This window comes from Equus przewalskii, chromosome 11 (genome assembly GCF_037783145.1).
Source record: "Equus przewalskii isolate Varuska chromosome 11, EquPr2, whole genome shotgun sequence".
In the NCBI taxonomy this organism is placed as follows: domain Eukaryota; kingdom Metazoa; phylum Chordata; class Mammalia; order Perissodactyla; family Equidae; genus Equus; species Equus przewalskii.
In genome coordinates this window covers 971,160-983,396 of record NC_091841.1, presented here as the reverse complement: position 1 = coordinate 983,396, position 12,237 = coordinate 971,160, and the positions used below count along the sequence as shown (strand labels likewise).

At 52.4% G+C, this 12,237-nt stretch overlaps 1 protein-coding gene across 19 annotated transcripts in view; it reads right to left on the bottom strand.

The window, feature by feature from the left end:
* NAT10 (N-acetyltransferase 10) overlaps window positions 1-12,237 on the bottom strand; it is a 45,293-nt gene that overhangs the window by 26,904 nt on the left and 6,152 nt on the right. For all 19 annotated transcript variants that reach the window (XM_070564695.1, XM_070564705.1, XM_070564694.1 and 16 more), the window contains exons 4-11: window positions 12,055-12,226; window positions 10,447-10,569; window positions 7,982-8,043; window positions 6,430-6,544; window positions 6,222-6,329; window positions 2,985-3,118; window positions 1,739-1,832; window positions 1,495-1,593 (exon numbers count right to left, since the gene is read on the bottom strand). In XM_070564695.1, coding sequence (XP_070420796.1) covers window positions 1,495-1,593; window positions 1,739-1,832; window positions 2,985-3,118; window positions 6,222-6,329; window positions 6,430-6,544; window positions 7,982-8,043; window positions 10,447-10,569; window positions 12,055-12,226 — 907 coding nt within the window. The remainder of the gene's footprint in view (window positions 1-1,494; window positions 1,594-1,738; window positions 1,833-2,984; window positions 3,119-6,221; window positions 6,330-6,429; window positions 6,545-7,981; window positions 8,044-10,446; window positions 10,570-12,054; window positions 12,227-12,237) is intronic.

The window sequence follows — 12,237 nt, the reverse complement described above, 5'->3', positions numbered from 1 at the left end:
ACGGGAATGGACGGGAGGGTACAAGAGGGACTTCAACTGGGTCTGAGATGTTTTAGATCTTTAAAACAAAACTATACACGACTTTTAAAACACAGAACAAACAAAGCAAACGGCAAGCAGTCCACATTCCATAAGCCTGAGTGCTGGTCCCGAGTGTCACGCTGGTCTCTGCACTTTCCTGGGTGTCCGAAGCATCTCATTACAAAGATTTTCTAACTGCGCTGCTGCGAGCTGCAGGCTCAGGGAGGCAGCGACCCTCATTTCCAAAGGCAAGACACACATGCTCGTAGGCCCCTTTCTTGGTTTCTTAAGGGGAAAAAACGAAGAAGTGCCTCTAAAAAGAGCAGAAAGCAGCCTCTAGAGAGGTGCGGCAGACTCTAATGTAATCTTCTTCCTCACTTTCCAGCAAGGAGGAAGAGGCCTCAAAGGGACGCCAGTGCAGCCTCAGAAAGCCAGGTCCCCTCTTCTGTGCTTTCACAGAACTGCAGGCAAAGGACTCTGGTGACACAAGAGGTCTCTGATTACAAATCCAAGCGGCAGCAAGTGCTGAGCAGGCGTCTCAGGGAAAGGATTTCCTTCTTTGGTTTGTGTGTTTCTCTCGAGTTTTAACAGGTCTCTGTGTTCTGATTGCCTTCAGCCTGCCCCCTGCCCCAGTCCACCCCAACACTAGTCTTTCCTCCTAAGAATGAAAGAAGGGAAGAAATGTACAAAACGAAGAGATTCTGGCAAGAGACCCAGTAAGAAGAAAGTTAAGATCCTTCGGTAAAGGCATAAATGCTGGCCATCATGGGTAACGTGACCTTTGGTGCAAACTATCCCATCCTGACAGGCACAAAGGTCAACGGCACGATCTGCCCGTACCTGGCCCACTTCTGCCTCTAACCCAAGGCCACAAGTAATCGATGAGTCTCCTGCACTAGCAGCCCGGGGTCTCCACCCCCCTGCAAGCCCGTCACACTGATGCTTCCCTACGACTTCACACAGTTACAGCCTGGGGGCAAGTGCAGACCGTGCAGGCTTACAGAGCACTGGAGATTAGAGAGCTTTCAGGGCAGCACTGTTTAAAAAGGAAAAAAAAAACAGGACACTAGCTAAACCACAAAGATTCAGAGTACATTTTGCCAAGTGCTTTTTCCTTTTAAATGGTAACGTTATTGGATTAGTAACAGATGCACCATTTCAAAACCTGCTGTAACCAAGCAAAATTACCAGTGATGTCAGAACAACAACGGTATTTCTTTTAGCTGATTAGCATACTCACAAACCCACTTACTCAATTTTCGAGGGACAAAACTATAATTTTCCAATCTGGTATATACATTTGATAGTTTACTTGAGTGTTTTTCTTTAGAAGAGGCTGAAAATCTGGAACAGGTTTATCATAAACCAGCAGCAATGTCTAAACAACATGCAATTCCACAGGACAAGAAGACCACCTCTCCAAGCCCCAGGCACAGTCGGGACCCTGGCCCCGGGGTTCAGGCCGACCCTCACCTGGATGGTCTGCCGGTGCTCTCGGAAGACGTGCACTCTGATCACTGCTCTGTGAAATTCAGGATTTAGAGACTGAACGATCTCATAGTCCAGGTGCTCCTGATAGAGAGAGAGTCAAAGCAACAACACAGCTCAGAAGCAAGTGTCAGAAATAAATCCTAAGAAAGTACGCCTGCGTTCTGAAGACTGCGCCTGGATTTAACCCAGCACTGAGTCAAAATAAACTCTTATCCTAATTTCTTACCTGATACTGCAGAGCATCAAATCCTTTAAATACAAATTCAAACAGAGTGTGGAGGTTATCAGGGCTTGGGGAGGTCACAAAGATATTGGAGTACCTATTGAACAAAAGAGGATTTTTTTAAGTAATTACGATATCTCAGGAAGGTTTATAGAACTTAAGGAAACATTTTGTCTGCCCATCACACAGGTGACCACCAGAGATGACAGGAGGAAAAAGTCACGACACACTTTGGGAAGAAAAGAAAAGCAACTCCAGACCTGAGGATATTTTTCCTCCCAAACTAACAGAAACACGATACCAACTGGAAAGCAGCAGGTCCTGGCAATGAGGACCAACGTGGGGAAGGCACGTCACCAAGGCGCTGTGGGGACAGCTCCCTCAGTGTGCAGAACCAGCAAGCTGCTCCGGCCCCGCGCCAGGGACAAGGGGGACGGCTTCACACCCATCACCAGCTGCGCCGAGAGGGTTTCAAAGTGTGAAGCCAGGCAGCTCAACCAGAGGCCAGGCCAAGCCACGGGAACCCCCTAGGGATCCGTGCTGAGTGCAAGGGACGCTAACGGCTCAGGGGCCGAGTGCTACCATGGTGTGCTGGAGCACAAGAACAAAGGACAGGGAGTCAGGAGCTGAGCTCACCCCAGCGCTACCGGCCCTAACTTGCTGCGGGATCTTGGGTGAGTCACTGAAGCTCCCTGAGCCGAGGTTCACCCACCTATAACCTGCTCACGGAGCCGCCAGGAGCACCAACGGACATGATGCACACAGTGGAACATGGTAAATTCTGGGCCTGTTGTTTACGTCTGTGAAGTAGGAAGCACACGCTCTCCTGGCAGCTGCATAAATCTTCCGCCCAGAGCAGAAGAACAGAAAGCAGCACCACCCAAAGGCAGCTCCTCAGAAGCAAACGCACTTCCATCAACCACAATCACTCAAAGGTCAGACTGGCACTTGTCCGAGTCTGCAAAGCTGGGCACATGCATTCTCATTCCTGAGAGGTTGAAAGTGCCCTCCTCCCATTTCGCAGCTTTTGTGCATTTGCTCAACTTCACTGCTCACAAGGGCCCTGGTGTGTGTCCGTATGCACCGCTGTGAACAATGTTGCTGTATCCAGATAGGAACCCAAGACCTAGAAAAGTCACACAGGAGCAGCTCATACCCAGGAAGACTGTCCCGGTCCCCTGACCCCTAATCTTGCACACTGCTCCTCAGAGCCCAGAGCTCCTGAAGGTGGGGAACCAGACGCCCTTACCCAAAAGCCACCGCCCCAGCAATGGCCAACCCCAGGGCTGCAGATTTTCCCCTTCCTCGGGCGGCTGTGAGCGCAACAGTACTCCTCAGGGTCTTTTCAGAGGTCCCCTCGATGAATTTCAGGACAGCCTTGGCCTGTGGGAAGAGAAACGCGAGGCGAGCTCTGGGAAAGGCCAGCTATCAGCCATCTGCCGCCCGCCACACAGGAGGTCAGCCTGAAGCCAAGGCTGCACAAAAGGGGCAGTTCTGAGAGGAGAAAGCAAGGCTCAGCCCTTGGACTTCCACTCCCTGGTCATCTCCTTAGTCTCAAGGTTGAAATACCAACTAGATGCTGACAACCCCCAACTTCACGTCTCTAGTCCAGACGTCTTCCCCACACACCACTACAGACATGCAACCGCCCCCGCACACCTCCACCTGCACCTCTGACACCTCAAACTCAAAACAGAGTGCCTCACGGCGCCCTCAAACCTCCTCCACCTACGATCTTCCCCATCTCAGTTAGCCGTCCAACTGTTTAGGCCAAAAGCCGCCTCCATTTTTCCCCCATTTCCGACTTATCGCCAAATCCCGTCAGCGCTGCCTTTGAAACATACAGAAGTCCTGCCATTCCTCACCACGATGCTCCTCTACCGCGCGGTGGAAGCCGTCCCCCTGCCCCGCCCCCATTACTGCGGCCTCCTGACTAGTCTTCCAGCGTCCACCCTCCTCCCCGGCAGTCCAGACCCAACGCAGCAGCCAGAGGGACGCTTCTAAACTGCGCCCGAGGACCGCTCTGCAGCTGCGCAAGAGCCCGAAGCGCAGGACTCCCGGCCGACGCTCAGAAGTGCCGTCCTCCCAGCGGCCGTGCGGCTCAACTGCAGCCACTTCCTCCTGCTCTCGTCCTCTCGCTCTGCGGCAGCCCGTCAGCCTCCGCCAAGTCGACTCCTACCTCAAGCCCACGTGCCTGTGAACCCTCTGCCAGAAGCACTCTCCCCCAAGACAGCCACGGGGCTCATCTCAACTCCTTCTCGTCTCTGTTCAGATACACCTTCTGAATGAGGCCTTCCCTGACCGCTCCATGGGGAGCCGCACCCTCCTCCTGGCACTCCCTACGCCTCTTTGCTGCTCCTCATTTTCCTCCATCACACACAGCACCTTCCAGGACACTACATGATTTGCTTCTTTCCCAGATTCGCTGCCTGTCTCATCCCACCAGAACATAAGCTCCATGAAGCAGGTGTCCCTCTTGCTCACCGGTGAGCCCAGGGTGTAGAGGAGTGCCTAGCCCCTCAAAGGGAAAGCAGGACGCTGTGGCGCTGTGCGGGAGGAGGAACCACACCACCACTCAGGGGCCAGCCTCTGCTCCCCGACTGGGATCTGCCATGACTGGGAAGAGAGCCAGATGACCTGGTCTGGCCTGTCCAGTCCTGAAGAAGTTGCCTTACGTGCCTGGGCCGAGACACTGAGAAGACACTGACGGGACGCAGGCCCAGGCGGACGGGAGGGGAGGGGTTTCGGGAAGCCAGAGCCCTCCAGATGGTGATGCTCAGAGGGGCTCCAGGTCCTGCTCATCCTAACCTGGCCTTTGGGGGACACTGCAGTTTACCCTTCTGTTGTTTCCTTTAGAGTGGGGAAGTTATGAACTCTGATGAAACATAACTGGAAAAATCCACCGACATGAAAGAAGGGTACGAAATCTGGACTAAAAATGCATTCTAAAATGAAAAACCAATACAAAAAAAGCAGACTGGTTTACAAAAACAAACAAAAAAACAGATGACCAGTATTACCTGAAAAAGGTGCCTGCTTCTCTCATAATTAAAGCAACACAAATGACAATGATCCTCTGTCACCGTATCAGATTGGTAACGACTTATAAGTTTAATAGTACCCAGTGCGGGCAAGGCTGCAGAGAAAAAGGCGTTTTCCTATACTGCTTGGTGGTTCCATAAACTGGGACAACACCTGTTTTAACAGCCACACACTCTAACCCAGCAATTCCCCTCCTAGAAACTCATCTTAGAGATGGTGCTGACAGACGTAGCTGTAGGAATGTCCTAACAGCATTGTTAATAAAGCAAAAAGGCCGGAAGCAACCCAAATGTCTAACAGGGGACCACTTATACTCTGTACTCTGTGACCCCTTTGCATATTTAATACACACCCATTTATTTGTATAGAAGATCCATAAAAATACATAATAAACTGTTAATAGTAGTTGTCTCTGCAGATTGAGGCTACCAAGTAGAAACACCACTTTCTATTTTTAATGTACATTCTTTTGTACTTACTGACTTTTTTTGCCATGGGCCATTTATTTTCTTGTAACACTACTACTGGTACTGTAGCTTCTCTCTCTTCTGCCCTTTCCCCATCCTCTCTCTCACTCCCTCTCTCTGGTGATACAGAGGGTACCAGGAAGTGGTTCGAAGCAGCCTAGAGCCTGCAGCCTAGAGAGCATAGAGAGCTATGTCGCTGCTGACTCTATTTCCAGAATGAAAAGGGACACCAGCCTGTTGGGACTCAGCCTGAGTGGGCGGTGTCACTGCAGCTGTTTTCCATCCTGAAGGTAGAGCTTATGCCAAGAGGCCTGTGCTGCTCGTCTGGCTCAGGCTGGACCGGAACCCTGCACACACTGAAGAGCCTTAAGGCCTCTGGCCTGTGTCCACTTAGCTCCCATCACAGCCCAGGAACCATCGAAGAAGCTGAGTTTACCAGTCCTGGGCACCTCAGTGAGCACAGAAACACCTCCTGGCAGCTCCCGCCAGCCTGCTGTCTGTGCCTGAAGATCAGGCACACACCACCGCAGGGGGCCGCCCTCAGGCCTGACACGGAACCGGGCACGGAACCGGGCAAGTATAGAGGCCTCAGGCTCTCCTCTCACTTCTGCACAAGGCAGAGGCAAAACCCTTAGGCCATCAAAACTCGACTAACTGAAAGAACACAGACATATCACCCTCTCGTGGGAAAAGCGCTGAGAGGGGTCCTCTTTAAGTTTAATCCATCTCCCCTGGGCCCCAGGCCCCTGACCCGCTGAGGGGGGTGGAGAGGGAGGTGATCACTGGACTTACGCTCTGAACCCAGACAACACAGAACGGCCCTGAGGTTGCAGCGTGCAGGAGTTCGAGCAAGAGGCAAGGCCCCTGCCCCAGGGACGGCCGGCGGCTCAACTTGTCCTCCCCTAGCTGCTCTTGCTTTCAGCACGCTACCTCTGTGCTGTCCGTACGGGCAGGGTGGCTCTGAAGGCCCCACTCACCTGGTCTAGGGTCTTGCAGCAGTCCACCAACACACCCACAGGCTGGGTGTCCTGCAAGCTCTCCTTCAACTCCTTCAGCTCCAGGTCAGAAGCACCAAGACCCTCATCCTACCACAAAGGAGGGGAGGAGGAGGTTTGCCACCACCACGGGAGGGCCAACACAGAAAATGTGGCCTCCCCCAGGTTCCTGGGGCCCTGGCAGACTCACCGGGGTCTGGGGAGGTAGGGCCTCAATGCCGGCAGCATGGGAGGAGATGGGCAGGATGTTGAGCTGGTCGTCGATGACAAGACACTTCTTACAAGAGGCCAGAGAGAGAATAAATCTGAGGAACAAAACTGCAGTCACGAGCCGTTGGGGAAAGGGGGCCGATGTCTACACAACAAAGGCCTTAATGCAGGAAAATCACTGGCCCCACACGTCTCTGAGAAAGCGAAAACCCAGTCGGAGAGCAGTGTGAGGCGATCCGAGGTCCTCCACAAGGCATCTGGACACGGTTTACACAGCACGTGAGAAAACCAAGACCCCTAGAGATGGATCACAAGCACTCCTACTGAGCACAACACCACTGTTCCCCGAGGCCCCTGGCCCTTCCCACACCCTCCTAGGCTCACTCTTTAGCACTGTGGTGTCTCACACCTTTCTTAAATGGGGGAACTCCAAACCCACCCCACATACAATCACCAGCCACACAGGGAAACCAACACACACATGATGGATTTACCTTCTGTCAAAAAGGAAGAAAAAGGAGGAGAGGAGACAAAAGCTCCCTTAAGAAATATAACACAAACATTCCTGTGTGTAGAAAAGCACGTGTCTGGCTATAAAATCCAGACTTCTCCCACTACTCCAAGAGCACAGCACTGTGCGCCACTTCCAGGGCTTCTGTTCTACCTGGTGGCGCATGGCCACCTCTTGGCCTCCTCCTTCTACAGAGTTAAAGCATCAGAGACAGTTAAAATCAGAAAGGCCCACGGTTTAGAGAGGCCACGATTTCTAAGCCTCAGCACAACTGACATTTTTGACCAGATAATCCTTTATTGTGGGGCTGCCCTGTGCATTTCAGGCTGTTTAGCAGCATCTCTGGCCTCCACCCACTATACACCAGTAGCGCCACCACGTAAGTCATGACAACCAAAATGTCTCCAGACCTTGCCACGTGTGCCCAGGGGCAAAACTGCTCCAGGCAAGAACCACCGATTTAGGCCACAGCCGCTTCAGGTGTTTCGCAGGTTGCTAACTTATGGTCCCTAAAAAAGGGCTCTGGGGTCAAATAAACTTGGGAAACAATCAGTTAAGCAGGTCCCTGCTGCTGCAACACTTTTCACAGGCAACAATGGGCTAACGTGAATCATCATGAAGGAAAAACCAGGTCAGTGTTTCCCGGACAAATTTGGCCAGAAAGCCCTTTTGTCATGAGGCCCCTCTTAAAATACAGTGTTCTACGAAACACATTTTGGGAAACGGTGACCAAAACAAATCAGCCCTGTAACAAACGAGGAAGCTGAGACGCAGAGAGGGAGAGGGTCTTGCTTCAGGCCGGAAGGCAGGCAGAGTCCAGGCCTCCTGGCCCCGCCCTCCACTCTCTCACTGCTTCCAGGCCACGTCACGGCCACCGCTGCTGTTAGGAATCGCACCATTTTGGACTTCTGCTCCACTTTCCCTCAGACGAAAGCACAGCTTTCCATCGGGTCCAAGACAAAAATATTCCTCCCACTGTGGCTCCCCACAATTAAGGAACAAGAAACATCTACAGACCTACCTCTCATTAAATCTTCCCACCACATCCTGATGGGCCTCAGTCCTGTATCTTGAATGCACGTCCTAAAAAGACAACACCTGTGAACAAAGGCGTCCACATGCTGCTGGGGCTCGGGGTCCAAACATGAAGAAGCTCCATCAAGTGACCCTGGGATGACAGGGGCACCAGCGATGCCGCTGGGAAGAATCCACTCCCATATAACCTGCTGTGTTCAACTGGCCACATGCTACTTGCCTGAACTGGGATCAGACACTAAATGCAATGTTTGCTCTTACAGCAAACTTCCCCTCACCTCAGTTTTGGCTTTTCCACGTTTTATCCAGCATTATAAAACGTATCCATTCATTCACTAAAACGTACATGCCATCTGTGTGCCAGACATGCTGGGTATGTGCTGGTGTGTAATGAAGCACAACCTCTGTTCGCAGGGAGCTCAGGGTCCAACGGCCAGAGGGAAAGAAATGAGTAGAAAAATACAAATTTTGACAAATGCTACAAATGAAAAACAGGTGCAGTTACAGCAAAGGCGGGGAGGGAGGCCCTTTGAGGTGGTAAGCAGGCAGCATGGGGAGCGGGGTAGAGAATGATGTGGGCACACAGAAACTCGATCCTTCACAAACACTGAGTGAGTGCTGACTACTGGCGGCAGGCACCCAGCATGGGGGCCCAGGGAGGACATGCCCTGCTCTCATCTAGTCCAGAGACCAGGGTCCCAGGGAGGACACGCCCTGCTCTCATCTAGTCCAGAGACCGGGGGCTCCAGGGAGTGACATGCCCTGCTCTTGTCTAGTCCAGAGACCAGGGGCCCAGGGAGGACATGCCCTGCTCTCATCTAGTCCAGAGACCAGGGGCCCAGGGAGGGATATGCCCTGCTCTTGTCTAGTCTAGAGACCAGGGGCCCAGGGAGGGATATGCCCTGCTCTTGTCGAGTCAAGAGACCGGGGGCTCCAGGGAGGGACACACCCAGCTCTCGTCCAGTCCAGAGACTGTCACAGGAAGACAGACAATGAACAAACACACACATAACTTCAGGCAGTGGTCAAATGCCTCAACGAAAAATAAAGCAGGTTAAGGAGTGACACGTGGAGTGATGTCTCCCACATCGGGTGTGAGGAAAGACCACACTGAGTAGGTGCTACTGAGCAGGGATGAGAACACCATGAGGAAGCGAGCCATGCAGACAGCCCAGCGGGGACAGCAAGTGCAAACACCCTGAGGGGAGCGTGTGCTGGGTGTGTCTGAGGATTCTCAAGGAAGCCTGAGGAGCTGTAGTGGCAATGACAGGAGGAGTGGTAGTGACAGGACGCAGCTCCTAAGATTTGAGAGGAGTCCATTTCATCACATAAATGCAGTTCATGAAACCCTGAGGCCAATTCTAACACGATCCCCAGCAGCTGGGTCACGGGCATGACTCATCACACCCACGTGGCAATACTGATGGAGACAGCTCCGCATCCATTGAGACACAGCCCCACTCACTCCTTAGCCACGTCCTCAGCTTGGGGAGAAAACCACCCCTCCCAGAATCAAAGTTCCTGCCAAACTGGGAGTGGAACTGGCAAACGCTCCTTCACTACCCATCAGGATGAGGGCCAGTGGGGAAGTCTGTCCACAGTCCTTTTTTGCAGTTCAGGCAGCGGCAGGCTCTCTGCAGAATACCATTCCAGAAACCTAGCTACGTGACAGCTGCATCCCATGTGAATCTCCCTCGCGTAGAATCTGCAAACGCCTGAGAGCAAATGGGAAATTCAGCAACTCCCGGGCACGCTCAGGGCCACTGGGACGCTCTGCAGAGACTTCTTCCTTAGTTGCAAAGAGCTCCCAGCCCAAAGAATGTGCGGACCAGGCACTGGAGCTGCTCAACAGGCATTCTTAAAAGAAAGTGATGGGGCCGGCCCAGTGGCACAGCAGTTAAGTGCGCACATTCCGCTTTGGCCGCCTGGGGTTCGCCAGTTCGGATTCTGGGTGCGGACATGGCATCGCTTGGCAAGCCATGCTGTGGTAGGTATCCCACATATAAAGTAGAGGAAGATGGGCACGGATGTTAGCTCAGGGCCAGTCTGCCTCAGCAAAAAGAGGACTGGCAGCAGATGTTAGCTCAGGGCTAATCTTCCTCAAAATAAAAAAAAAAGGAAAGAAAGTGGCCTACGGCCGGCCCCGTGGCTGAGTGGTTACGTTTGTGCACTCTGCTTCAGCGGCCCAGGGTTTCACCGGTTTGGATCCTGGGCGTGGACATGGCACCGCTCATCAGGCCATGCTGAGGCGGCGTCCCACATGCCACAACTAGAAGACCCACAACTAAAATATACAACTACGTACTGGGGTGATTTGGGGGGAAAAAAGCAGGAAAAAAAAGATTGGTAACAGTTGTTAGCTCAGGTGCCAATCTCTGGGGGAAAAAAAAGCAAGCAGCAAAAACAGGTTAATTTGAACCCCCACAATTAAGTTAAAAAACAGACTCTTACCATAGTCATCGTGTACAGCTGCCTGAGTGAATTCATGGTCCGCAGGAGGATGACCACCAGCCCACCGCCTTCCACCGTCTCTACAGTCCTGGCCAGCAAGTTTGGAGCTAAGGCTTCAAAATCCTGGAAGAAGGAGACTGGTCATGCAAAGGGCACCCCCAGGGAAGCTTAACCAGGGGCCAGGTGAGAAGGGACGAGGACTTCAGAGCACAAACCAGGACTACCCCCACCCGACTCACCAGGACACGCTCGGAGCCCTCACGGAGGGGCACTCAGAAGACAGCCCAGCCCTGGAGACCAAGGGCGCCTGGTTCCATATGTCAAATGTGTGTAATAATCTCAGATAAAATCCTACTGGAAGGAAGCCCCCCCGTCTTCCCTGATTCCCATTTGAATTTCAGAAACACCTCACACTCCTCTTCTGCTGTTTATAGACTGAAACGGTTTGACAGGCTCGGCTGCAGCGCGTGGGAGCCACTGCGTCAGGAGCACCGCCACGGCACCTGCGACCTGGGAAGCAGGCGGCGAGCCCAGCAGTGCTCGGGAAAACACGGCAGCTCTTCCCTGAGGCTCTTTTCTGGCCTCCGAGCTGGGATGCAGGCCAGCAGTGTAGGGTACGACCCAGTGGCATGCAGAAAGAAAAATGAGAACTTCCATTCATGACTTTCCTCCTCGTTTCTTACGTTTTGTAAGGTATGTTTTATATGTAATCATGGCAGTACATGTGTATAATAAATACACACCAAAACATGGAGATTAGTGCTTAAATTTGTCTTTGTTTTGGAGGATGGGGTTCACAGGTGTCAAAAATTCAAAGAAACAAAACAAAGACCAGCCGAGCTCAAAACAGAAAACTGCAAACCTTAGTCTAACTCGCCTGCCAAGAGAACACACGCGAGTGAAGAAATTCACCAGGTGGCCCTCTGAGGGGAAACAGGGGGACTCTAAGGACTGGAGGGCAGGGGGTGCTGCAGGGGCTATGCCCCTCAGGCTCTCTGGATGGACAGATGGGTGCAGTGGTCTGTGCCCAGTCCCAGTGCTCCCGGGTCACCAGTCTTCAGTCAGTTCCAAGAAGGATCTGGGGGCCTAGGGTCACTGGAAGTTCACAGTGCGTTCCCTATCAGCTTTAGCTGTCAAAACCAGTTGTGATGAAGCGTCACAGCTGGTTTTGGTATCTCTAGATAAGGGCTGCCTTAAGTAGAAAATTTTCTTTTATTTTTTTTGCTGAGGAAGATTGTCCCTGAACTAACATCCATGCCAATCTTCCTCTACTTTATACATAGGATGCCACCACACCATGGCTTGATAAGTGTGACAAGCAGTGCGTAGGTCTGTGCCTGGGATCTGAACCTGCAAACACCAGGCCACCAAAGCAGAGCGTGTGAACTCAACCACTGCACTGCCGGGCCAGCCCCCCAAATTTTCTTTTTCTATGGGGTGAGTTATCAAGTTTTCTTTGGAAAGTGGCTGAGTCTCCCACTGACAGTACTTGGTGGGGGGAGTACAAGCGAATCTTCCCTCCTTACTGTACACCTGTTCTCATGGGGACCAGGCAGCCCGAGCACCCCTCAGTGTCTGAGCCCAGGCCGGCTGGAGGAAGTCACCCACCTGGAGAACACACATGCCGAAGGTATTGCCCAGGATCTTGTGCGTCTCGTTGTAGTAGCAGTAGCGAATGTTTGTGGCTGCTACGAAGAGCTCAAAGGGGTCATCCTGCTTTAAGTTCAGCGTCCCATTCTTTATTTTTTTCTGCAGCTGCCGCATTCTCTTCTTCCGGTGACTGCAATCACC